This window comes from Rattus norvegicus, chromosome 17 (genome assembly GCF_036323735.1).
Source record: "Rattus norvegicus strain BN/NHsdMcwi chromosome 17, GRCr8, whole genome shotgun sequence".
In the NCBI taxonomy this organism is placed as follows: domain Eukaryota; kingdom Metazoa; phylum Chordata; class Mammalia; order Rodentia; family Muridae; genus Rattus; species Rattus norvegicus.
The window spans coordinates 92,257,394-92,282,137 of NC_086035.1; the positions used below are offsets into that span (position 1 = coordinate 92,257,394).

At 40.7% G+C, this 24,744-nt stretch overlaps 1 protein-coding gene across 1 annotated transcript in view; it reads right to left on the reverse strand.

Annotated features, from left to right (window-relative positions):
* LOC134478913 (sperm motility kinase X-like) overlaps positions 1-24,744 on the reverse strand; it is a 76,740-nt gene that overhangs the window by 30,317 nt on the left and 21,679 nt on the right. The window contains exons 4-5 of the mRNA XM_063276850.1: positions 8,422-8,467; positions 4,481-5,170 (exon numbers count right to left, since the gene is read on the reverse strand). Coding sequence (XP_063132920.1) covers positions 4,481-5,170; positions 8,422-8,467 — 736 coding nt within the window. The remainder of the gene's footprint in view (positions 1-4,480; positions 5,171-8,421; positions 8,468-24,744) is intronic.

The window sequence follows — 24,744 nt, forward strand, 5'->3', positions numbered from 1 at the left end:
CCTTGGCTGCCTGGACTGCATAAAGAATACTGGAGTTAAACAAGAGAAAGAAAAAATATTCAGTAGAAAACCCGAGTAGGTTTTTTGCCACGGGACATAGGTTTATGTTCACTGGCCAAGAAATAGACAGACATGACTATAAAATTTAGACAGTCCATAGTTGGAAAAGTCTAGATAGATCTATAAAGAGTTAATGTGTGCATGATACATATATTACCTCAGAGTTAAGCCTCTCTCTCTCTCCCTTTCTCTCTCTGTCTCTCTCTGTCTCTCTGTCTCTCCCTCTCTGTCTCTCTCTCTCCCTTTCTCTCTCTCTCTCTCTCTCTCCGTTTCTCTCCCTTTCTCTTTCTGTCTCTCTCTGTCTCTCTCTGTCTCTCTCTCTGTCTCTGTCTCTCTCTCTCTCTCTCTCTCTCTCTCTGTGTGTGTGTGTGTGTGTGTTTGTGTGTTGGTGTCTGTCTGTTTGTCCTCATACCTGAAGGCCAGGAATAATCATCAAATGCTTTTTTTACCTCAATATTGAGACAGAGTAATATGTCAGTAATCTCAGCTCATCAATCTGCCACACCTGCCTCTGTTAAGCTCAAGGCCTAAGATGACACCATGATTCTTCCTTGTCTGATTTCCAGAGTCCTTTTGTTGCACTGTGACACTTTACCCAACATCCATCTCCTCAGATGCAGAGACCAGATCTGCCAGGTAAAAATATTTAGAATGTCCTTTTTCTGACAGGATTGCACTCAGCCTGGTACTTCCTCTTGCCTATACTGGCCTTGAAGTTGTGTTACTTGACAGGGTAGAGTGGCTCAGAACTGAAACTTCTACATTGCAGAATTAGAGACAGGAAGAAGAGGATCGTGCTCAAGGTAATCTTTAGCTACAAGGTGGCCTGTTGGGATTTAAGAGACCTTGATGAAAACAGAAATGTTCACAGCATAGCATTACACTAAAGGAGGAACAGAGGCAGCAAGATCAAGAGGAAGACAAAGGTAGCCTGGGCTTTCATTCTATCCCGAGTGGTATTCTCTCTGAATTTTAGGTTTGACTGTGTGAACACTAAAACAGCATAGCAACACTATTCCAAAATAGGAAGAAAAAAAAACAAAACAAATGTCAGAAGAAAATGAAAGTATGCTTAATTTACATAAACATATCAGAAAATAAGAACCAATTTCTTCTGTCTATTGTACATGGAATATGTTCCCTTAGCATACACCTGTGAGTCTGTTAGAATTAAGAGTGATATATTAAGGATTTTTATTGGAGTGGTTAGTGTTTTTCATCTGTTGGTTTTTAATTTTGTGAATCTATTTCCATCAATTGGGATTTTATACTTGATGTTTCTATTTTGTGTTTTCCACTTAAGGCCATCCTGAGGGGTACATGGCTCTCTAGGAGTCCAGTATAAGAAACATCCATTGAGACCCACCTGCATGGAAGTAGTTCATGTAAAAGTAAAGACAGACCCACTGACAGAGATATAGACTCCAGGGCTTCTACATATCAGGGTATGGATGACAAGGAATCATCAGGGTGTGAGGCCAACTCTTAAAACCTAGGCTAGCCAGTGTCTGTGAGAGGCTTTCCTTGGTTTTGTCTGAGTAGCTAACCTGGTTCAGTGCTAGAGGCCAGCAAAGAACCCCTTTAATGAACTTTCCCAAACTTGTGCATTGTGGGTTCAGATACACGAGTTCATATAGTGCTCTTCTTGCTCCAGAGTGGAATATGATATGCTTTCCCACTCAAATTAGACAGGAAACGATTGTCTGTCGTAAGAGAATTTCCTGTAGCTCAGGGGATAAAGCACATGAGAAATATGTATGTGATCACAATGGTGGAGTACTATAGGGACATGCTGTTAAACTCAGCACATATCACTGCAGGATTACTATGCCAGGATCCTTGATGTCCTTTGAACAAATTAAGAGAGACACTGGGTCAGAGGGACCCTCCACGTCAGTCATATGGTATTCTGTACACCTCATGCTGTGGAAGATGTTGATACAGTCTAGTTAAAAAGAACACAGGAGATGACATCTTAACAAATGTAACAGTAGGAGGGACAGGGAAAGTTTCCCAGAAGGTCTCACAAAGGAATTGCAAGGCTGTTTAACTGGGCATAAAAAAGCAGTGTGCAAATTCTCAGGTTAATGGAAGCAGCCTGGGTAGATTTATCCAGTGGAATGCATACTCCAGTGGAGGCCGGAAGCTGTCATGAGCTAGGGCCACACCAATTTGCTGCTCCATCATTAAGTTATTCTTTTGACTCTGCTCATAACACCTGTCCCTCCTCCTTCGAGGAGGCTGTGACACAGGTAGGAATCCAGTTAGACATTTGAAAGTTGGCCTTGAGGGAGCAAACATAGAGAGGTGAGTAATTACAGGGCAGAACTGGTGAGAGAGAGGGCACAGCTGCCTTGGGAGTCACTCCACAATATGGGTTTTGTAAGCTTTACCCTGAGTTGGGTCTGAGGACTTAAGCAATATAAACTGTGATATCATTTGCAGGGCAGTGGGGATGGGTGAGGGTCTGGTCAAAGTTTGACAGGAGAATTCCCTTCAGAGGAGACATAGAGGTCTCATATTCCACCTGGGAACCCATTTTAGCTCAGGTCTGATGGGCTGACTAGGGAGACTTTTCTGAGAAGTCTACTTCATGATGAAGACCATGTTCTCTGCAAGAAACAGGAAGCAAAGAAGAGTACAGTCCCACAGAACAATCTCTGATGTTTACCTCTGCTAGAAGAAAGGGCAGAGGGCTACTGATCCACTGACACTTTTAGGGCACTGTTCTACTTCATCCCTCCCTTCTGAGCAAGACACAGTGAAAAGGCAGGCCTTCCTGCCTGGGGCTTTACCTGGAGAGACCTTGCTGTGGTGTGGACAGCTCTTCCTCTGGAGAAGGGGCCTGCAAGCACACAGGCACCTGGACGTCTGGCCTGGCTCCTCTGAGACTGTATAATTTTCAGCCAGGCCAACCCCCACCACTGGCTTAAAAGCCAGGGAGCTGAGGCTGCTGTTCTTCAGGACTTGAAAAGAAAAAGACAGAAAAGAGGCTCTTGGTGTCTGAAAAACAGAGAACTTCCTGTGCTTTCCATAAAGAGTCATAGCACCCCACTGGTTGTCTTAGGACTCTCTGCCCCATTTGGGCATGCCCCCACCTCCCTCTCGTCCTGCTTTAATCAGTGTCTCTGATTCCCCTTATGACTCACAAAGCATCAGATCACCCTTCAGGGGTTTCTATGGACTTAATCTTTCTGAAGTTACAGTTTGTCAAGTTTCTGTGTGCCTCAAGGACCATCCTCATTTGTCACAAAGGACAGGAGGGAATATGGATGAAATGAATGAGGACATGCACCCACCTGGTTCTGTGGGTGACACAATGTTCTCCTCTCTTCCTGAGAGCCAAGTTATTGCAGGAGACTTGATTTTCTGATGGTGGTGGCAGACAGCAGCACAGGTTTCGAAGGCTTCTACTAATTGTCTTTTTAAACCCCTTCCAGTGGTGACGCCATCCCCGACGGGAAGCTGGGCAAGGAACTTGTGGCTGGCCACTAGTGACGGTATCTTCATGAACCATGGCCTCTTCCTTGATGAAGGTGTTTTTGTCCACGAGTGTCTCTCTCTGCCAGGTATCTCCAGAGCAGCCTGCAAGGCTTATCCCCTTAGGTGTCTGCAGTGATGCACAGAAATCATGTGGCGGTATGAAGGAGGACACATTCCTGTCTGCTGTAGTGGAATAGGTGTATTGAAGTCGTGGTGACTGGATATGTTCAGTTAGACTACAAGACAACACAGTCTTGGAGTCTGAGAATGTCTTCCTTATTTGCAGCCTGTTATCCCTGAATTCTTCAGCTATAGGACAGTCCAGGAGATCGAGCTGGACGGTGTTGGTCCTTGTTTGCTGGTAGCCTACAGCATGCCTTCTGACAACCTTCCTGGAATTCTTCCTATCCTCCTTCTCCCGAATATTGGATGAATGTGAGGACAAGGTGAAGGAGGAGAGAAGAGGTCCCTTTCTCTTAAGAAAACGAGGGAAGGAGTGAAGATCTTCTAGACCTGGCTCCACTTGGTGGTGTGTGCAGACTTTCCTGAGTGGCTTGTGCTGTTGAATCAAGTATGTTGCCAGCACCTCGTTGATATTTGGGTCTATCAGAGACTCTGTGCTTTTCTCAGGTGTATGCCTCATGACTCTCGTGGCTTTGATGGTGCTAGGGCTTGGTGTTCCTGTGAACGTCTGTATGGATGTCGGTGGTGAGTGTGCCTGGCTGTCTTTGATCATGGGGCGCATCATAATTTGCTGGATGCTGGGCCTCCTGCTGGGATTTATCATCAGCATTTCCACTATAACATTGAAAATATCGTTGGCAACGTGAGGCGGAATGCTGAAATTGGCTGAACTGATTTGTCTCCTCACCTCTGCAAATGACTTGCCTAGGAAAGGCAAGTGCCCAGTCACCATGAAGAAGAGGAGGACACCTACACTCCATACGTCAAATGGGCGGCCCTCATATTCCTCAGCTTCAAAGAATTCTGGCGCACAGTATGGCAGCGTGCCACAGAAATCAATCAGCTTCTGCCCAGGAAGTGTTTTAGCAGCTAGGCCAAAATCACAAAGCTTGGCATTCGACCTTCCGTCTATCAAAATGTTGTTGGCCTTTATGTCTCGGTGGACAATATTATTGTCATGGCAGAATTGTACTGCCTCTAATATCTGTCTAAACATTCTTCGGGCCTCCCACGATTTTAAATATCCACATTCCCGGATTCGGTCCAGTAGGTCTCCCTGAGAGGCATGCTCCATGACCAGGTGGGTGGCCTCTCTTGTCTGGACCACTTCGACCACCTTGATGATATGAGGATGGCCCAGGGACTTTAGAATGTCAACTTCCCTGCTCATCACTGAGGAGCACTTCTCGGTGTTCTTGAGAACTTTTATAGCTACACAGGTGAGGGTTGGGATGTGGTAGGCCATTTTTACGACTGAAAATCGTCCCCTTCCCAGGGTTCTTATGATCTTATAGTCAGTGGTAAAGTTCTCGATAGAGTCTCGGCTCTCTGGGTCCTGCTCCCTGATCAGGCCCTCCTTTATATGGCTAGAAGCAAACTTGCAATGAGAAATAAAACAGACATTTAAAAACAGGCCCCAGAACATGTTGATACGCTCAAATTCCTACATTAAAGAGATGAGAAAAAAAGCTCAGAAAAACATCAGACAATCTAGACATGTACTTTACATATTGGGAAGGGAAGGACAAGGACCTACTGCAAAGGAGCAGATGCAAAATATGACATAGAGGCGGTTGTCAGGGACCAACTGCAAACTGAGAGAATCCTAGACACTAAAAGCCACTAAATTGGAAAAGCTCACCATCCTCTCTCCTGATCTCAGCATTCTCTTTGAGTAGAGGCATCTAGAATATCAGCTTCAAGAGAAGGTGTAAAGAGAACAGATCCCCGAAAACCTATACTGTGCAGGATGGTGATCTGCGTCTGGAGTTCCCAAATTTGGCTACTCAGGCAGAGGACCTGTAGGTGGTTCTCAGAACACAGGTGCCCACAGCTACCCTAACTCCAGCTCCAGGGGTTACTACACCTCTCGACTCTAAGCACACCTATACAGCACACTCACAGGTGGTATACACCACTTAAAATAGTGATACAAGTCTTTCTATATAATTTTATTAGTATGAGCTGTCAGGTTAGCAAAGGAATCAGATTTCGGGGAAGTGGAACTATAGACAGGTATAGAGAGATTTTATTTTCTTACACAACTGAGTTATGCTATGTGAATATGTTATTGTATCAATCATAGGGATGGTGTGAGAGACTCACAACCACCTGTAACTCCAGACCCAGAAAACCTGACTCCCTCTTCTGATCTCCACAGAAAGCATCTGGGATATGGTACTCAAGGCATATGAGGATGCAAATCTGTCATACATATGAAGTGAAAAAATATAATACTCTAACATAGCAAACATAATATAATAAAACGTGAAATAAAAGATAATAAAAAACATGGAAATGTAAATGCATAACTCAAGCCAGCAAATACAGAAACCAAAGTCAAAAAGAGCAAGTTGAAGTGTCCAAAGTTGGAGAAACTCACTATGTCAGGGTCCAACAGCTCCTGAATGTCCAAGTATAATTTCTGTGTCCTCAAACTCTAATTTCTTTCCAGCCAAGCAACAGCTTCTGTACCTGTAAGGACAGAATGCAGCCTCAATCAGAGCTGTAAGTAGACAGGTGTCTATCCATTGTCACAGGGTTCCTTGGGAGGTTAGAGCAAAGAGCAGCCAACACTGTGGCTAGGCACGGTCCATTCCTTCTCCTCTGCTTCTGTCTCCATAGACAGGAAGGCTAGTCTTGGTCATTAGAGCACTAGAGGGCAGGTTTGACTCAAGGGTCTGTCCCCAGTGTTACCCAGTGACGCATTTCTTCCTACTTGTACCCCTGCCCAAGGACCATAATTAACCCCAAATTGCACCACCTAATGGGAACAATGTTCAAACACTTAACACTCCATCTTTAACAAGGACACTTTTGTCATTAATAATCAAACAAGGAATCCTGAGAATGACAATGGACGCCAGAGCTTTGGCACTCCAGTTTTTAATGGATTCTGATATTCAATGGCAAGATGATGGACATTGTCTTGCTTTTCACATGGACCCCAGACTTCATAAGTTTGTAATAATTCATGTCCATATTCAATGTATTCTATTTACTTTTTGAACTCCGACAAGTGGTTGCTAAAGGATTGTAAGTCCTGACTACCTTGATTGTTGTGACAAAATGCTATTATTTATTGCACCCCTGGGCATGAGACTACCATTTTGGGGGCTGAGAGGAATATGACACCATTAATCCCATATTGCCTGCCCTCAGGCTTGAGACTTCTGACCAAAGCTCAAGATCTAGAAACAGTGAGCTGATATGTTCCAAATGATCAAGTAAACACCCCTAAGCCAGGAATCTATAAACAACTGATGTAGTAGATGGTGCCTTGTTCTGGAACTCTGGGTCCTTCTGCTCTCAAACAAAATGCCTTCTGTTTGACCTTCAAAACAACAGAAGTTGATTACTTGTGCATCAGGATGTTAGCAAGGCAAGGACAAGTACCCAACAAATTAATTATGTACCAAGGCTGCTTTCTAATTCTAACTGGCCCTGTGTATGTATTCCCAGAGGGTCAAGAAAAAGTATGAGATCAGTGTATCTTTGGTGAAGGTGACATGTTGTGCCCTGTAGCAGTTTCCTGTGTATCCACATCTTACTGCTGTTGAATTGGGGTTGAAAGTTGAAGTAGGAATTGGCACAAAACAGTCAGATAAGAAAAATCTAGACTTGGGTAAGCTACCTGGACCCAGAGTGATGAGAGTTCCTCAGGGACCTCTGACAGACATAGGACAAAGTTAAAGTCAGGATAGTCTCATAAAGATGAGCCCATGTTAATTATAAAATTTGTTAAAGTGGAGGAGGAAGATCATCACTTCAAGTAATCTTTGGCTACTCGGAAATGATGATTCCAGCCTGTGCTCCAGGAGCTTCTGTCTCATGGAACAAAAACAAACATGCGAAATGAAAGAAAGAAGTGGCTGCTATGTATTTTTGCTTGATCTATGTTCCCAAAGCTCTAGAAAGTAACTTTAGACCCATTGGGCTTACACATGAGATTATGACATTAATGACAGAGGTGCAAGGGCTTTTGTGAGCCATTTGCATGTGTTTGAATGTATGCTGCTATCCCCTCTCACCACAAATCATCAGTTTTACACATTAAAGGAATCTGACAGGACTCACTAAGAACCAACTCCATGACAGATGCCAAAGGAAATGGACTGCAGTTTAGCAGAGGTCAAGGAAGGACATTCCCTCTTGAAATGTTTATAGTCATATAGAAACACCACATGTGTACACATTGCACACAAAGCATTTCCTAGCAATGCTAAGAAGCTAAACCTTCAAACAATGAAACAGAGGTACAGGTATGGTCCAGCCATGGGCTTCAAAGTCCTACTTGTTAGGTCACTAATCAGATGTTAGATTTTTGAATGTCCCAGGGAATACAACCCTCCTTCCTCAGCAATGTCATGCAAAGCAAAAAGGATCCTGAAAGGCTCTTTGTTGCTTGACTATGAAGGTCTGTTCTGCACTCCCATTCCACTAGCAGATAAAAACTATAGGAATGGTGGAAGTAGTTTTATTCAAGCCTAGGTTTGGAAATTTGGAGAGGCACATTGTCAATATAAAATTCCCTCTCTTTCTCTAAATGTTGTTTGACTGAGTCCAGTGGAATGCTGGGCAGACCATTCCAGCACTAGGCACTTTTTTTCCTGGACGTGTACTTTAAGCTGTTTTGCCAGCAAGACTCAAAGGCCCATGCTTGTTCCTTTGCTTCAAGTTCATTATTGGCCCGACCTCCTGTGCCTGGTACCACACTAGCTTCAGAGTCACATTTGTTCTCCTGAAGATAGAAGATAGCAATTCAATGGAATGACAGCTGCCAACAGAATGACCCAGGTAAATGAAGGGTCATAGTATCATATGTCTCACTTTGGAAAGTTCTTCTTGGCAGTATAAAACTGGATCTTCTTAGACTTACATCTATTCTGTCCTTGAATTCTATTCAGCTACCTACTTTCATAGTTATCGTCAAAAAATTAGGATCTAAGCATTGCCTTGTAGCTTGCATAGGGTCATGAGTTTGCACTGCAAGGAAGATCCCAAGTTAACCCGCTAGGGGGAGCCTTCCTGCTAAATCACAGAGACCTGTTGGTGCCTTTTCTTAATAGACCACCCAATGTAGCCTACCAGTCCTCTGAATAGGAGAACTTGAACAATTGGGCCAGTACTTGGAAAGAAAGGGAACAAACTAAAAGGGAAAAACTGAGGAACCTGAAAGGGACTAGCCAGGGAAAGTGTGATCATGGGAATATGGTCAAAGTTCTTTATGTACATGTCTGGAAATGCCATTAGGAGATTGTTCGTGCTGTTTTGTTATCATAAACTATTGTTCAAAATTAGTTCATGGAATAAATACATGTAAAATATGACAATGCAAAATCGGATGATAAATCAAATCAACAAAGAAAAATTCTCCTATTCAATATTCAAACAAAAATATACAGGAAGAGAGACTTAGTTTAAATACAGAAAACAAACAAGTCTAAAGTGAGACATAGGAATATAGAGGAAAACTCACTGTGTTCAGATTCAACAATTCGTGAATGTCCAAGTTCAGTGGCTAACTGAATAAATGCAATTGCTGTCCAACCAACCAACCAACCAACCAACCATCCAATCAACCAGCCAACCAAACCAACCAAACCAACCAACTAACCCAGCCACCAACCAACAGCTAAAGCCCTGTACAGACAGGATGTGTTTTCAGTAACTAAGGAAGTAAATGACCTCACAATGGTTCCTTTTGAAGTCAGAGCTGAAATGGACCAATGAGGGTTGGGCACAGTCCACTTGTTTTCTTTATTTTCTGTCCTCCAGACAGGAAAGAATTAAGGTCAGTGAGGCAGTAGAGACTTGAGGAAGATGGTTACACCCAGTTAGCAGTCCCTATATCTCCTATGACCTACTTCTTTCTGCTAGGTTATGTTTTTCAGATTTTCTACAACCTCAGAAAACAGGGTCACATGCCAGAGACCAATGTTCAAGCACAGGATCCTCTCTTGATAGTACATATCCAAACCCCAATAAAGCCTCTTTCTACTTTAAAAATAATGAGTGGTATCATATGAATTATAATAAGCGATTCACAACTGATATCCAACACTGGCTTATGGACAGTGTATTAGTTTGCTTTATTGTTTGTAATATTATACAGTTACGTACTTATGTGGAGCCATGACCTTATACCCAATGTCATCAATCAATTAAAAGGTTCCATGACCTTACCTAAACTCAATTCAGTTTTTTCTCAAATTACTCCAGCTTGCATTTAATATGACACAAGCTAAAGGGCACACAGAAACATTCATATATTAGTCAATGGATAACATGGTTCATTTTTCACTTAGACCCTAACATTCTGTAACAACTGTTGGTTTGTGGAAGCTATCCCATCTGCACTTGAGAAAAGTAGATCATTTTCTTGGACTCACATAAGAACAAAATGTTAACTTCTCACTGACCCTGGCATACTTTGACCAAACTGCAGTGTGACTACCATCCCTAGGGGTGAGACTTTCCCATGTTTTTCCCATAGAGTCTTCATCCAGTTTCTCACCAGACAGAAAGCTAGGATTGATAGTTTCTAAATGATAGAGAAAATAACTGATCAATAGTCATCTTAGAATCCTCAACCCCGAAGTCAGAGGCACACATGGTTTGTTAAACAAAACAAGATTTTCTTCGCCAAGATTTGATAAATAGAGCAAAAGTTCTCAACCAAACACCAACCAAAACTGTGAAGACATAAATGAAGATTTAGTGTACATTTCCAGGCTAAAGCAACTGCTCATGTCTTCCCTGAGCAGGTTTGGGCCAGTGGAGCTCCTTTGACCCCTTTTGTGATCTTAGCTCTGTATTGTGTTTTGAACACTTCTGGATTTAAAATCCTGGTACAGTTTGTGTCTACCTCATTCCAAGTTCTTACTGGAAATGACAATGGAGATGTTAGTGTATTTGCTTGTATCAAACAAATGAGGAAGGACATTTTCCCTTGTCTTAATGCCTTTAATATTTGAACAAAATATATTGTTTTTAAAAATGTTAATATTATCATCATTATTTTAAATAACATGTACATGTCTGTGCTTGTAGTTGTATGCAGACATGACTAGAGTTGGTGGTGGAAGCCACAGGTTTTACGTGTTTGTAGATCTGGAGTTAGAGTTGGTTGTGAGACACACAGCATGGCTTCTGTCCACTGAACTCAACTCCTGTGCACAAGCAGTGCCTTCTGTCAACCTGAGCTGTGTTCCAGTCTTAATTTCAATCTTTTTATGATTGCAGTCATGGTATTCATTGTATATAAATGTTCCCCTTCTTGTCTACCGCATATTTCTTTTGTAGAAAATTATTTTATTTCTAATAGCTGGTAAATTTTATGAATAGGAGAAATAAACATTTTTCTGTTTTATTTTACAAATTTAATATTCATCAGAAAGTATATTATATTTTTGTAGGTCTTCAAAGAAAACTTCCAATGAAAAGGACAAAGTATGAAAAAAATTTATTCAATCATATTTAATAAGATAGAGTATAAAAGTTAAAGTAATATGGTGATTTTGAAATATAGTAGAAAACAAAAATTAAGAATCTTTTGTTATATTCAAATATTTCTTTTCAAAACATTTTCAAAATTCACCAATATCCTGCTAAGACTGAACCCACAGTGAACGTGATTGTTGGGGGGAGGCGGCAAAGGGGGGAGGATGGGGAGGGGAACAACCATAAAGAAGGGGAGGAGGAAGAGGGGTTAGGGGATTGTTGGCCTGGAAACCGGGAAAGGGAATAACACTCGAAATGTAAATAAGAAATACTCAAGTTAATAAACACAAAAATTGAAAAAAAATGTCACCAATAGTAAAGGTGTCCTTACTTAAAAGTCAGGCTTTTCAGAAGCATCTGCATTGTTATTTATGTAAAACGTGGGGATTTGTCTCTTCTGTATACTTTTGGTTTGGGGTACATATTATAAAGACATCTGATATAACTATAATTCATTTTATTGGTAAAAGAACAAGGAAATCATATGTTTGAGCTTACCAAACTCACATCATCATCTGAGGGAAACTCAGAGGATTGTGAGATGTTCAGTCATAACACTATTTTGCAACTTATTGAACAGCTCAGGAGGTCAACCTAATGTAGGAGTTTTGCATGCAGCCTCTGTGTGTGCTATAGACGAGCATGAATTAGAGTATCACTCATGAAATATCAAAGAACAGAAAACTAGTCTCAGCAGGAGCTGCCAGCAAGCCTGAGCTTCAGTGAGAGAGCCTGACAGTGTGGCTTTGGGGTTGTTGCATGAGACTCATGGGTTACAACAAAATGCCACAGGCCAGTCAGCCAGGACATTAACTTGTGGGCTGTGCCTTTTGTTGCATCCTCATGTGGCTGGAGGATTGCAGCAGCTCTCTGGAGTGAGTTTGGTAAAGGAGGCTGAATCCAGACATGATGTCTTTGCAATGTGATGTGTTGAGGAGACACTCTGAGACTACACCGGGTGTTTTATTGGCTCCTCTCTTTACCTTAGTTATGTTAACATTGTCTTCAATACTCTTCAAAGAATATTTTATGCGTGTGTGTGTGTGTGTGTGTGTGTGTGTGTGTGTGTGTGTACACCTAGTTGTGAGCATTTGTTCGCATGCACAGTCTAGAGGAGGAGTTCAGGTGTCCTGCTCTATCATTGTCCTGCTTAGTCCTTTGAGATGGTGTCTGAACTTGAAGCTAGGTTGGCATGCCAGCACCAATATTTTGTCTGCTGCTCTCAAGGCTTAGTTTAGAGGCACATATGTAGTCAGATGTGATTTTTATGGAGATTTAAACTCATGTCTATATTTGCCCAGCAAACACCCATATACACCGAGCTAGTTCCCTTAAGGCTGATTGTATGTAACTGTATTTTTGTAGTTTGCTCTTTTTATATTTTTTTTATTTTATTTTATTTTATTTTTACTGGATAATTTTTCTTTATTTTTCTTTTCTTTTCTATTTTTTTAATTGTACTTAGATTTCAAATGTTATTCTCTTTCCTGATATCATATTCATAATCCCCCATCCCATTTGCCCTCCCCCTTCTTCTATAAGCTTGTTCCCCTCCCCAAATATCTACCTTTCCTGTCTCCCTGCCCTGAAATTCCACTGCAGTGGGAGGTCCAGACATGGCAGCACAAAGGGTTTCTCCTCCCAGTGGTACCCAACAAGGCCATGCTTGGCTACATATGCAGCTAGAGCCATGGGTCAGTCTATGTGTACTCTGTGGGTAGTGGATTACTCCCTAGGAGCTCTGGTTGGTTGGAATTGTTGTTCTTTTGGGGTTTTTGTTTTATGTTGGAACATCTTTTGGGAATATGGCCAAGAGAAATATAGCAGGAACCTCAGAGAGTCCAATTTTCAATTTTCTGAAGAACCTACCCAGGGATTTCCAGAGAGGTTGTACCAGTTTAAAATCCCACCATCAATGCAGGAGTGTTCCTCTTTCTCCTCATCCTTGCCAGCATCTGCTGTCACCTGAGTTTTTTTTCTTAGTCATTCTGACTGGTGTGAGGTGGAATCTCAAGGTTGTTTCAATTTGCATTCCCTGGATGACTACAGATGTATGTTGAACATTTCTTTAGGTGCTTTTCCGACATTCAATATTCCCGAGCTGAGAATTCTTTGTTTAACACTGTACCCCATTTTTTCATGGGTTCTCTGACTCACTGGAGTCTAACTTCTTGAATTCTTTGTATATTTTTATATTAGCCCTCTTTCAGTTGTAGGATTGGTAAAGATCTTTTCCCAATCTGTTGGTTGCCTTTTTGTCCTAATGATAAAGTCCTTTGCCTTACAGAAGCTTTGTAGTTTTATGAGGTCCCATTTGTAGATTCTTGATCTTAGAGCATAAGCCATTGGTGATCTAGTCAGGAAAATTTCCCCAGTGCCCATGTGTTTCAGACTCTTCCCCACTTTTTTTCTATTGGTTTGAGTGTATCTGGTTTGATGAGGAGGTCCTTGATCCACTTGGACTTAAGCTTTGTACAGGGTGATAAGAATGAATCTATTTGCATTCTTCTACATACTGACATCAAGTTGAAATAGCACCATTTCTTGAAAATGCTATCTTTTTTCCATTGAATGGCTTTAGCTCCTTTGTCAAAGATCAAGTGACCATAGGTGTGTGGGTTCATTTTTGGGTTTTCAATTAAATTCCACTGATCTATCTGTCTGTCTCTGTACAACTAACATGCAGTTTTCATAACTACTGCTGTGTAATACTGCTGAAGTCAGTGATGGAGATTCCACCAGAAGGTCTTTTCTTTTATTGTTGAGAGTCCTTTTAACTACCTTCGTTCCTTTTTGTTTCTTTGTTTTGTTTTGTTTTGTTTTGTTTGTTGTTGTTGTTATTCCAAACAAAAATGCAAATTGCTCATACTGTCTCTATGAAGAATTCAGTTGGTATTTTGGAGAGTATATTGAATCTGTATATTGCGTTTGACAAAATGGCCATTTTTACCATATTAATTCTGCCAATCCATGAGCATGATAGGTCTTTCCATCTTCTGACATCTTCTTCAATTTCTTTCTTCAGAGACTGGAAGTTCTTGTCATACAGATCTTTCACTGTCTTGGTTAAAGTCATACCATGGTATTATGTATTATTTGGGAGTAATATGAAGGGTATCATTCCCTAATTTCTTTCTCAGCCTGTTTAACCTTTGAGTAGAAAATGGCTACTGATATCTTTGAGTAAATTTTATACACAGCCACTTTGCTCATTATCAGGCTTAGTAGTTTTCTGGTGGAACTCTTGTCATCCCTTAAGTATACTATGACAACATCTGCAAATAGTGATATTTTGATTTCTTACTTTCCACTTTGTATCTCTTTGACATTCTTTTGTTGTCTGATTATTCTGGCTTAGACTTTGAAAACTATATTTATTATTAAATAGCGAGAGAATGCGCAGCTTTGTCTATTCCCTGATTTTAGTGGGACTGTTTAACATTTGTCTCCATTTAGTTTGATGTTCGCTGTGGTTTCCTGTACATTGCTTTCACTGTGTTTAGGTATGGGTCTTGAATTCCTGATTTTTCAGGACTTTTATTATGCAAGGGTGTTGAATTTTGTCAATTCCTTTCTCAGCATCTAATGAAATGATCATGTAGTGTTTATCTTTGAGTATTTTTATAAAGTGGATTATGTCGTTGGATATCCATTTATTGAACCATCCCTCTATTCCTGGGATGAAGTCTACTTCCTCGTGATGGATGAACATTTTGATGTGTTCTTGGATCTGGTTGCTAGAATTTTATTGAGTATTTTTGTGTTGATATTCATTAGGGAATTTGGTCTATAATTCTCTTTCATTGTTGGGTCTTTCTGTGGTATAAGTAATTGTGGCTTCATAGAAGACATTTGTTGTGTTTTGTCTGTTTCTAATTTGTGGAATAGTTTGGGGAATATTGGTATGAGGTCTTCTATGAAGGTCTGATAGAATTCTGCATTAAACCCATCTTGTAGTGGGCTCTTTTTGATTTGCAGACAATTAATCACTGGTTCTACTTCTTTAGGAGTTATGGGGTAATTTAGATGGTTTACCTGTTCATGGTTTAACTTTGGTACGTGATATTTGTCTAGAAAACTATTCATTTCCTCCAGATTTTTAATTTTGTTGAATATAGGCTTTTTTTTAGTAGGACCTGATGATCCTTTTAATTTCCTCAGATTCTGTTGTTATGTCTCCCTTTTCATTTCTGATTTTGTTAATTTGGACACACTCTCTGTGCCCTCTGGTTAGTCTTTCTACGAGTTTATCTATCTTATTGATTTTCTCAGAGAACCAGCTCTTGGTTTTGTTGATTCTTTGTATAGACATTTTTCCTTTCTACTTGGTTGATTTCAGCCCTGAGTTTGATTATTTCCTACCTTCTACTCCTCTTGGATGCACTTGCTTCATTTTGTTTTAGAGCTTTCATGTGTGCTGTCAAGGAACTGATGTATGCTCTCCCCTGTCTTTTTCTTTTTTGCAGTCACTCACAGTTATGAGTTTTCTTCTTCACACAGCTTTTGTTGTGCCCCAAAGTTAAGATATGTTTTACCTTCATTTTCATTAAACTCTAAGAAGTCTTTTAATTTCTTCATTTTTTCCTTGACTAAGTTATAAGTGAGTAGAGCGTTGTTCAACTTCCATGTATATATGGGCGTTCTTTCGTTATTGTTGTTATTGCAGATCAGCCTTAGTCTGTGGGAATATGATGGAATGCATGGGACTATTTCTATCTTCCTGTATCTGTTCAGGCCTGTTCAGTGACTGATTATATGGTTAATTTTGGGAAAGGGTCCAGGAGATTCTGAGAAGAAGGTATAACCTTTTGTTTTAGGATGGAATATTCTATAAATATCTGTTAAATCCATTTGTCTCATAACTTCTGTTAGTTTCTCTACATCTCTGCTGAAATTCTGTTTCCATGATCGGTTATATGGTTCATTTTTGAGAAGATACCATGAGGTGATGAGAAGTAGGTGTATCCTTTTGTTTTAGGATGAAGTGTTCTATTAATATCTGTTAAGTACATTTGGGTCATAACTTCTGTTAATTTCTCTATGTCTGTTTAATTTCTATTTCCATGGTCTGTCCATTGATGAGAGAGCGGTGTTGAAACCTTGCTCTATTATTGTGTGAGGTACAAGGTGTGATTTGACCTTTAGTAAGGTTTCTTTTATGAATGTATATGCCCTTGCATTTGGAGCATAGACATTTAGGATTGAGAGTTCATCTTGGTGGATTTTTCCTTTGATGAATATGACGTTTTCTTTCTTATCTTTTTTACTGACTTTTGGTTTATTCAACATTAGAATGGCTACTCTCACTGGCTTCCTTGGACCATTTGCTTGGAAAGTCCTTTTCCAGTCTTTTACTCTGGGGTAGGGTCAATATTTGTCTCTTAGATGTGTTTCCTATGGAGCAAAATGCTGGGTACTCTTTACGTATCCAATCTGTCAGTCTGTATCTTTTTATTGGAGAATTGAGTCCATTGTTGTTGAGAGATATTAAGGAATAGTGATTGTTGCTTTCTGGTATTTTTGTATTTAGAGGTGGTATTATCTTTGTGTGTTTCTCTTCTTTATTTTGCTTGCAAAGAGATTAACTTTCTTGCTTTTCCTTGGGTGTGGTGTCCCTCCTTGTGTTGGGCTTTTCCACATAATATCCTTTATAGGGATGTATTTGTAGAAAGAGATTTTGTAAATTTGGATTTGTCATGGAATATCTTGGATTCTTTGTCTATGTTAATTGAGAGTTTTGCTGGATATAATAACCTGGGCTCACAGTTGTGATCTCTTATGTTCTGTATGACGTCTCTCCAGGACCTTCTGGCTCTCATAATCTCTGGTGAGTAGACCAGTGTAATTCTTATAGGTCTGCCTTCATGTGTTATTTGACCTTACCCCCTTACTTCTTTGAAATTTCTTTCATTTTTTTCTGCATTTGGTGTTTTGACTTTTATGTGACAGGAGAAATTTCTTTTCTGTTCCAGTCTGTTTGGAGTTCTGTATGTTTCTTGTATGTTTATGCGCATCTCTTTCTTTAGGTTAGGGAAGTTTACTTCTATAATATGTTGAAGATATTTACTGGCCCTTTAAGTTTGGAGTCTTCTCTCTCTTATGTACCTATATTCCTAAGGTTTGAGCTTCTCATTCTTCCATGGATTTCCTGTATGTTTTGGAATGAGAACTTTCTGCTTTTTCCATTGTCTTTGACGGTCCTTCTGATGTTTTCCATGGTATCTTCTGCCTCTGAGATTCTATCTTCTCTTTCTTGTATTCTGTTGGTGAATCTCACATCTTCGACTTCTAATCTCTTCCCTAGATCTTCTCTCTCCAGGGTTGTCTCTCTTTGTGCTTTCTTTATTGTTTCTATTTACATTTTTCACTCATGGATGGTTTTGTTTAATTCCATCTACTGCTTGGTTGTGTTTTCCTGTAATTCTTTATGTAATTTTTGTGTTTCCTCTTTAAGGGCTTGTACTTGTTTACCGTTGTTGTCCTGTATTTCCTTAAGGGAGTCATTTCTGACCTTCCTTAAGTCCCCCATCGTCATGATAAAAACGGGATTTAAAATCTAAGTCTTGCCTTTCCAGTGTGTTTGGATATCCAATATTTCCTTTGAAGGGAGAACTGGACTCTGATGATGCCAAGTAGTCTTAGAATCTGTTGTTTGTCTTCCTGTGCTTACTTCTCATCATCAGTTCGTCTCTGATGTTAGCTTGTCTTGCTGTTTCTGGTTGTGGCTTGATTCTCCTAATATTTTTATTAATGCTTTGACAATTTTTGAGGACCCCACTGAGTCCACACGTAGAAGCAGCTTGACCCTCAAGAAGTTCTGATGTATCCAGGATCACAGAATCACAGGCTCACAGGTCAACAGGCTTGCAGTAGGGACAGGCTCCAGTAAGAGACAGCTAGACCAATTAAACCCAGAGATAACCAGATGGCAGCACTCAAGCACAAGGACATAAGCAACAGAAACTGTTAATACTTGGCAACATCAGAACCCAGTTCTCCCATCACAGCAAGCCCTGCACACCCCACACACCTACAGGATCCAGATCTACATGCTCTTCTTTGTCTACTCCACACACCATTTGTGAGTAAACTGAATACTTTTCAACCCGATTGTTCACCCTTTTTCCTCTTGAATAATATTGTACGCACAGCTAAAGCGAAGAGCATTAACAATGTGATAGTCCAAACAGTAATGAAAACAAAGAAAGAATATTAAATGGAGTAAGGGGATAAAAGAATAAAAATAGAAACAAGTCTGGTAGGTGGGAATATTTAACCATCTACTCTTTGTATTACAAAGTTCCATTGTCCAAATTCAGTGCTTCAGAACCAAACACATAAATGCTTCATGTTGTTATGTGTATTTGGTATTTTCAACTGTATATTTTCTTGGATATTTTATGTATTTACATTTTAAATGTTACTCCCTTTCCCAGCCTCGGCCATCCCCTCCCACTCCCTCTGATTCTATAAAGACGCTCCAACTCCCACCCACCCATTCCAAACTCAACACCGGCATTTCCCTACATTGAGGAAACAAGCCTTCACAGGACCAAGGGCTTCCCTTCCTATTGATGGGGACAATGCCATCCTCTGCTACATATGTGGCTGGAGTCATGGGTCCTCCCATGTGTACTCATTGGTTGCTGGTTTAGTCCTTGGAAGCTCATCTGTGAGGTCTCATTGGATGATATTGTTGTTCTTCCTAAGGTGTTGCAAGCCGCTTCACCTACTTCTGTCTTTTCTCTAACTCCGTAATTGGGGTCCTATTGTTCAACCCAAAGGTTAGCCCATCTGTATCAGTCAGGCTCTGGCAGAGCGTCTCAAAGACACCCATATCTGTCTCTTGTCAGCAAGCACATCTTGTCATCTGCAATAGTGACTGGATTTAGAGGCTGAATATGGGAAGGATTCCCAGGTGGGGCAGTCTCTGGATGACCTTTTCTTCAGTTCCTGGTACACTCTATGTCCCTGTATGTCCTCCCATGAGTATTTTGCTCTCACTTTTATGAAGGAATTAAGATCACCATTTTGATCTTCCCACTTCTTGAGCTTCATATGGTTTGTGACTCGTTTGTAACATATCCTGAGCTTATGAGCTAATATCTATTTATCAGTGAGTGGTACCATGTGTGTTCTTTTGTGACTGGTTTACCTCACTCAGGATGGTATTTTCTAGTTCCATCAATTTTCCTAAGCATTTCATGTAGTCATTGTTTTTAAGAGCTGAGTTGTATTCCATTGTGTAAATGTACCAGATTATCTGTATCCATTTCTCTGATGAAGGACATCTGGCTTCTTTCCAGCTTCTGGGTATTATATAAATAAGACTGGTATGAACATAGTGGAGCATGTGTCCTTCTTATATGTTGGAACATCTTTTGGGTATATGTCGAGGAATGGTATGGCAGGGTCCTCAGGTAGTACAATATCCATTTTTCTGAGGAATCTCCAGACTGATTTTTAGATTGGTTGTACCAGCTTGCAATCTCACCAACAATGGAGGAGTCTTTCTCTTTTTCAGCATCCTCAATGGGTACTTTTGCCACCTGAGTTTTTGATCTTAGCCATTCTAACTGGTATGAGGTGGAATCTCAGGGTTGTTTTAATTAGCATTTCCCTGTTGACTAAGGCTGTTGAACATTTCCTTAGGTACTTCACAGCCATTCAATATGCCTCAGGTGAGAATTATTTTTTAAGCTCTGTACCCCATTTTTAATAGGGTTATTTGAATCTCTGGAGTCTAAGTTCTTTAGTTCTTTGTATGTATTCGATATTAGCCCTCTATTGGATAGGATTGGTAAAGAACTTTTGCAAACATGTTGTTTGCTGTTTTGTCCTAATGACAGTGTCCTTTCCCTTACAGAAGCCTTGCAATTTTATGAGGTCCCATTGGTCAATTCTCGATCTTAGAGCATAAGCCATTGGTATTCCGATCAGGAAATTTTCCCCACTGCCCATGCGTTTGAGGCTCTTCCCCACTTTTTCTTTTATTAATTTGAGTGTATCTGGTTTTATGTGGAGGTCCTTGATCCCTCTGTACTTGAGCTTGGTACAGGGTGATAAGAATGGATCGATTTGCACTCTTCTACGTGGTGATCCCCAGTTGAACCAGTGCCGTTTTTTGAAAATGCTGTATTGTTTCGTGTTTGATCATAACAATAGAAACCAAACTAGGGCACAGTTCATTCAGGGTTACAGGGTTATCCTAATGTTTATATTAGGATAGTCTATGGAATCTTTATTAACTCTAATGTGATGTCTATGTAGTAAAAGACACATGGCATGCTACCTTAATCTGGTTCTAGCACCAGAGTTCTAAGTCTGTTACCAGATATAAATGCTTGATATCTCTAGGCATTTCATTTCTTTCTATCCCAACTGGATCTGGAAGCAGGAGAGAGACCACACCCCTATTTCAAACCCGAGCATGTATGGTGTGAAAGTACCTTCTAAGGTTCTTGTGCAGGGAGAGGCTGGCCCATTAGCCCTGAGATAGGGGAAAAGGTGAACAAATAAACAGCACAAGAATAACAACATTTTGCCCATAAAGGCACAAGCAGAATATCGTATGAGGAAAAACAGTCTGCCCTTGAGAACAGCTAATAACAGAAACGCTGTTCAACAGAGGTTACTATCCTTATTGCCTGGCATAAAAATGGTGGTAATGGTATAGAGAACTGGAAGCTCATCCATGGACACACTCTTCTATCTGCCTACAAGCCATGTAACCAAGAATGCCAGTATGACTGTGTTCAGGAAGACTTCTCCAGTCATTTCTTCTGGATGCTAGGCTCCTGATTTGGTATGTTTTCCTATCTGTGTACTGCTAGAGAATCCACATGCTGTTTGATAACAGTTCTTTTAAATTTTTCTATAATGATCTTTAGTAACAGACTATTCTTATGAACATTATTGAATAATTTCTTACATAAATTATTTAAATTTATGATATATTTTCTGAGAGTTAAGAATAATCAATACTGAAAGATAAATTGCCACTGTGGGGGAGCAGTCCATACTTGGGTCATCAATGCTTTGGATCCCAATGAAATCAAGTGAATACAGACATCTTCTATGAGTCTGTCTCCAGGAGTGATGGATTCTGTAACTTCTAGTCTATCACCTTCTGTGTGAAAATTGTTAGAATCATCAATAAAGTAGTTCATAAAAACTGTATGGAAAAGTAAAGCTAAAATGATGCAATGTGTGGTTCCCCCGGACGGTGTAATCTGTCTCTGTGTATATGGCTGTCCAGTGTGGCTTTGGGACCTTCCCTTTCATTTGACTCTTCTCTACTGCACTCAAATAAAATGTATATTATATATGACCTCATTATAGACCTTTACAGGGGGGAACTTTGCTTAACGAAAAATGCCTTTGGAAACATAGTTAAGCAGATCTTGACATTTTAATAGGAAAACAATCTCATTCCCAAGCAGCTCACCTTAATACGGGTATCCAGGACCAAAAGTTCTTAAGGATTAATGATGATGGGGTGGAGAAATGGCTCATTGGTTAAGATCTCATACTACTTTTGTTGAGGACATGTTCAGTTCCCAACACCCATGTCTACCAACTCCACCTACAGGGGTTCCAACACCTAAGGTCTCTACAAACACCTATACTCATGGGCACACATCACGCAGTGATATGTAACTAAAAATGATCAGATATTTAAAACATGATGACCAAGCTTTCAATAATTATTTAATCAGTTTATCATAAATTAACCTCCTTCTCCCTTGTCTCACCTTTGTGACGTTCCAGGGTATTTATGCTTCTGTAGACATCACTGACTGTAAGCTACCTTTCAATAAACTGATTTTGTCCTGTAGCTGAGAATAATCCTTGGCTTTCTTTGGGCAACCCAGATCGAAGCCATCTTACATTTACAGTCAGAGTTAACTTGAAGAAACCTTTCAGTTCATCTCTCTGATGATTCTGTGCCCATGTTAGTTAAAAATTCTCACGGAGTAAAATGCTGGGGCCACATGAATTGGGGTGAGCACACCTGGCTTGCATGACATTTTGTTTTCTTCTTGAGGCAGGGGCTCATATATCGAAGGCTGACCTCACACTCACTTTATCGCTAATGATAACTTTGAATTTCTGATCATCTACTTCTGCCCGCAAGTGCTTGAATTATAGACATGTAACATCACATTGGTACATGCTGGGAACAAACTCAGGCCTTTTGGCATGCTAGGCAAGGACTCTACCAACTGTGCGAAATTCTAAACCAACCTTGACATTATCTCTTAGAGAATTACTCTCTCTCTCTCTCTCTCTTTCTCTCTCTCTCTCTCTCTCTCTCTCTCTCTCTCTCTCTGGGTGTGTGTGTGTGTGTGTGTGTGTGTGTGTGTGTGTGTGGGTGGGTGTGTGTTTGTGTGTGTAGCTAGTGCTACAGGCAGTCATGACACACCCCATGTGAGGACTTGGATCTAGCTTAAAAGCAGCGAGAGTTCTTTTTTATTTTATTAACTTGAGTATTTCTTATATACATTTCGAGTTTTATTCTCTTTCCCGGTTTCCGGGCAAACATCCCCCTCCCCGCTCCCCTTCTTTATGGGTATTCCCCTTCTCATCCTCCCCCCTTGTCCCCCTCCCCCCAACAATCTAGTTCACTGGGGGTTCAGTCTTAGCAGGACCCAGAGCTTCCCCTTCCACTGGTGTTCTTACTAGGATATTCATTGCTACCTATGAGGCCTCTGGTGTGGTCACAAATTGGGCTCAAGTGACAAGTCTGCTTTGGTAGAGATGGAAATGAAGGGGCTTTCTAGAAACATCTGGCTAGACAGTGTCAACAAGATATAGGTCAACCTGGAAGATGTTCCTTTCATCCTCTGGGAGTTATGGGGTACACTGGAATGCTAGGGCTGGCATTTCCTAAGTTCCATCATCCCTCTATCTCTGAGCCTCACCTCCTGAGTTCCTTTGTACACAGTGATTTCCAGCACCCCTCTCATTTCCCTGCATTTGTTTCTGCTCTAAGAAGTAAGAGCTAAACCAGATATGGTGGTCCAGCAAGAGGCAGTCGATCAGAAATTCCAGGTCATCCTCTGCTACAGAGTGAGTGTGAAAGCATCTTGAGCTAGGAGACCCTGTGAAAACAGCCAGATCATGCATGGACAGCTTAATGAGAAAGTAGGCAACCAATCACATCTCTGAAATGTTTAGAGCCTGACCCCATGTTCTGCAGGGAGCCTAGATCTTTGATGCTCACAACATCTGACTTTCCTATGAAGCTATTTATAAAAATATCTGTGTTTAACGGCTGGAGAGATGGGCTCTGCAGTTTAGCACACCGGTTCCTCTTGCAGAGCAAGAGTTTCCAGGGTCCACCAGGAGATTGATAAGCAAACTCTATAACTCCAGTTCTAGTGTATCTGTCACCCTCTTCTGACCACTCCAGGCACCAGGCATTATAGGAAAGACATTCATACCAATAAATCTAAAGAAAAAATTGAATCGTCTGCATTTGGTCATCAGCTGACACTTTAAATATATCTGGCAATAAAATAAGGTGGACATCGATTTACTAACAGTGAACCAGAAGTGATAGGCAAGTCTCACTGTAGACGAGGTTGATTGGAGTTCTCACTGGGGGTGTGTGTGTGTGTGTGTGTGTGTGTGTGTGTGTGTGTGTGTGTCTGTGTGTCTGTGTGAGTGTGTGTGTGTCTGTGTCTGTGTCTGTGTCTGTGTGTGTTCGAGTGCACAGTGTGCACACACGTTGTTGATAGATTATGGAGTTTGGAAGCTACCACTGGAATTTCCGGGCTTTTGTGACTAAGAGCAAGGAATTGGACCAGGCACACATAGGATATTGGTAGAAAGAAAGGGATGTTTTCTTCTCTTATTAAGGAAGAAAAGTTTGAGCTAAACTTGGAGTAAGATCAAAGGCTCAAAGTATGGGTCATGGGGGTTGTGCATCTTTATAAATCATTTACACACATCCTACCTTTCCTCACATGCCTATGCTATGGGATTTTCTCAGACATGTTCGAACAGTTATATGTATCCTTTGGTGGTGAAAATGGGGATTCCATGGTTTTTCTGTCCTTGATTGAAATCTCTCCACCTTATGCTTCTGCTCCCTGATTAAGCCACAGACTATTTAGTTTTTGATTGTATTATTTGGGGAGACTTTAAAAACTGCCAAAGTATACCAAATATGTCAGTATATCTTTGACTTTCCCCCCCCCCCGCTTCTGTTATCTCACAGCTGTGACTGGAAGATTAGGAAGGATGGCCACGAATGTGTCAAGTTCCTAGAGCAGGATCGTCCTGTCACTCTTAGGTTTAGTTAGACTGTCTGTAGTGAGGCTCAGATATCCTATTATTTAATTTGTAGTTCCCACACTCAGAAGAGATTGGCATATTAAAGTACATAACCTTAACAGTCCTCAGAGAAAGCCAAAGCTGTGCACAAGTTAAAGTGACAAAGTCCAATTTTTTCCAGGGTAGTATAAAAAAAGAGACCCAGGTACTGAGCTGGCCTGCTTTCTAAACACA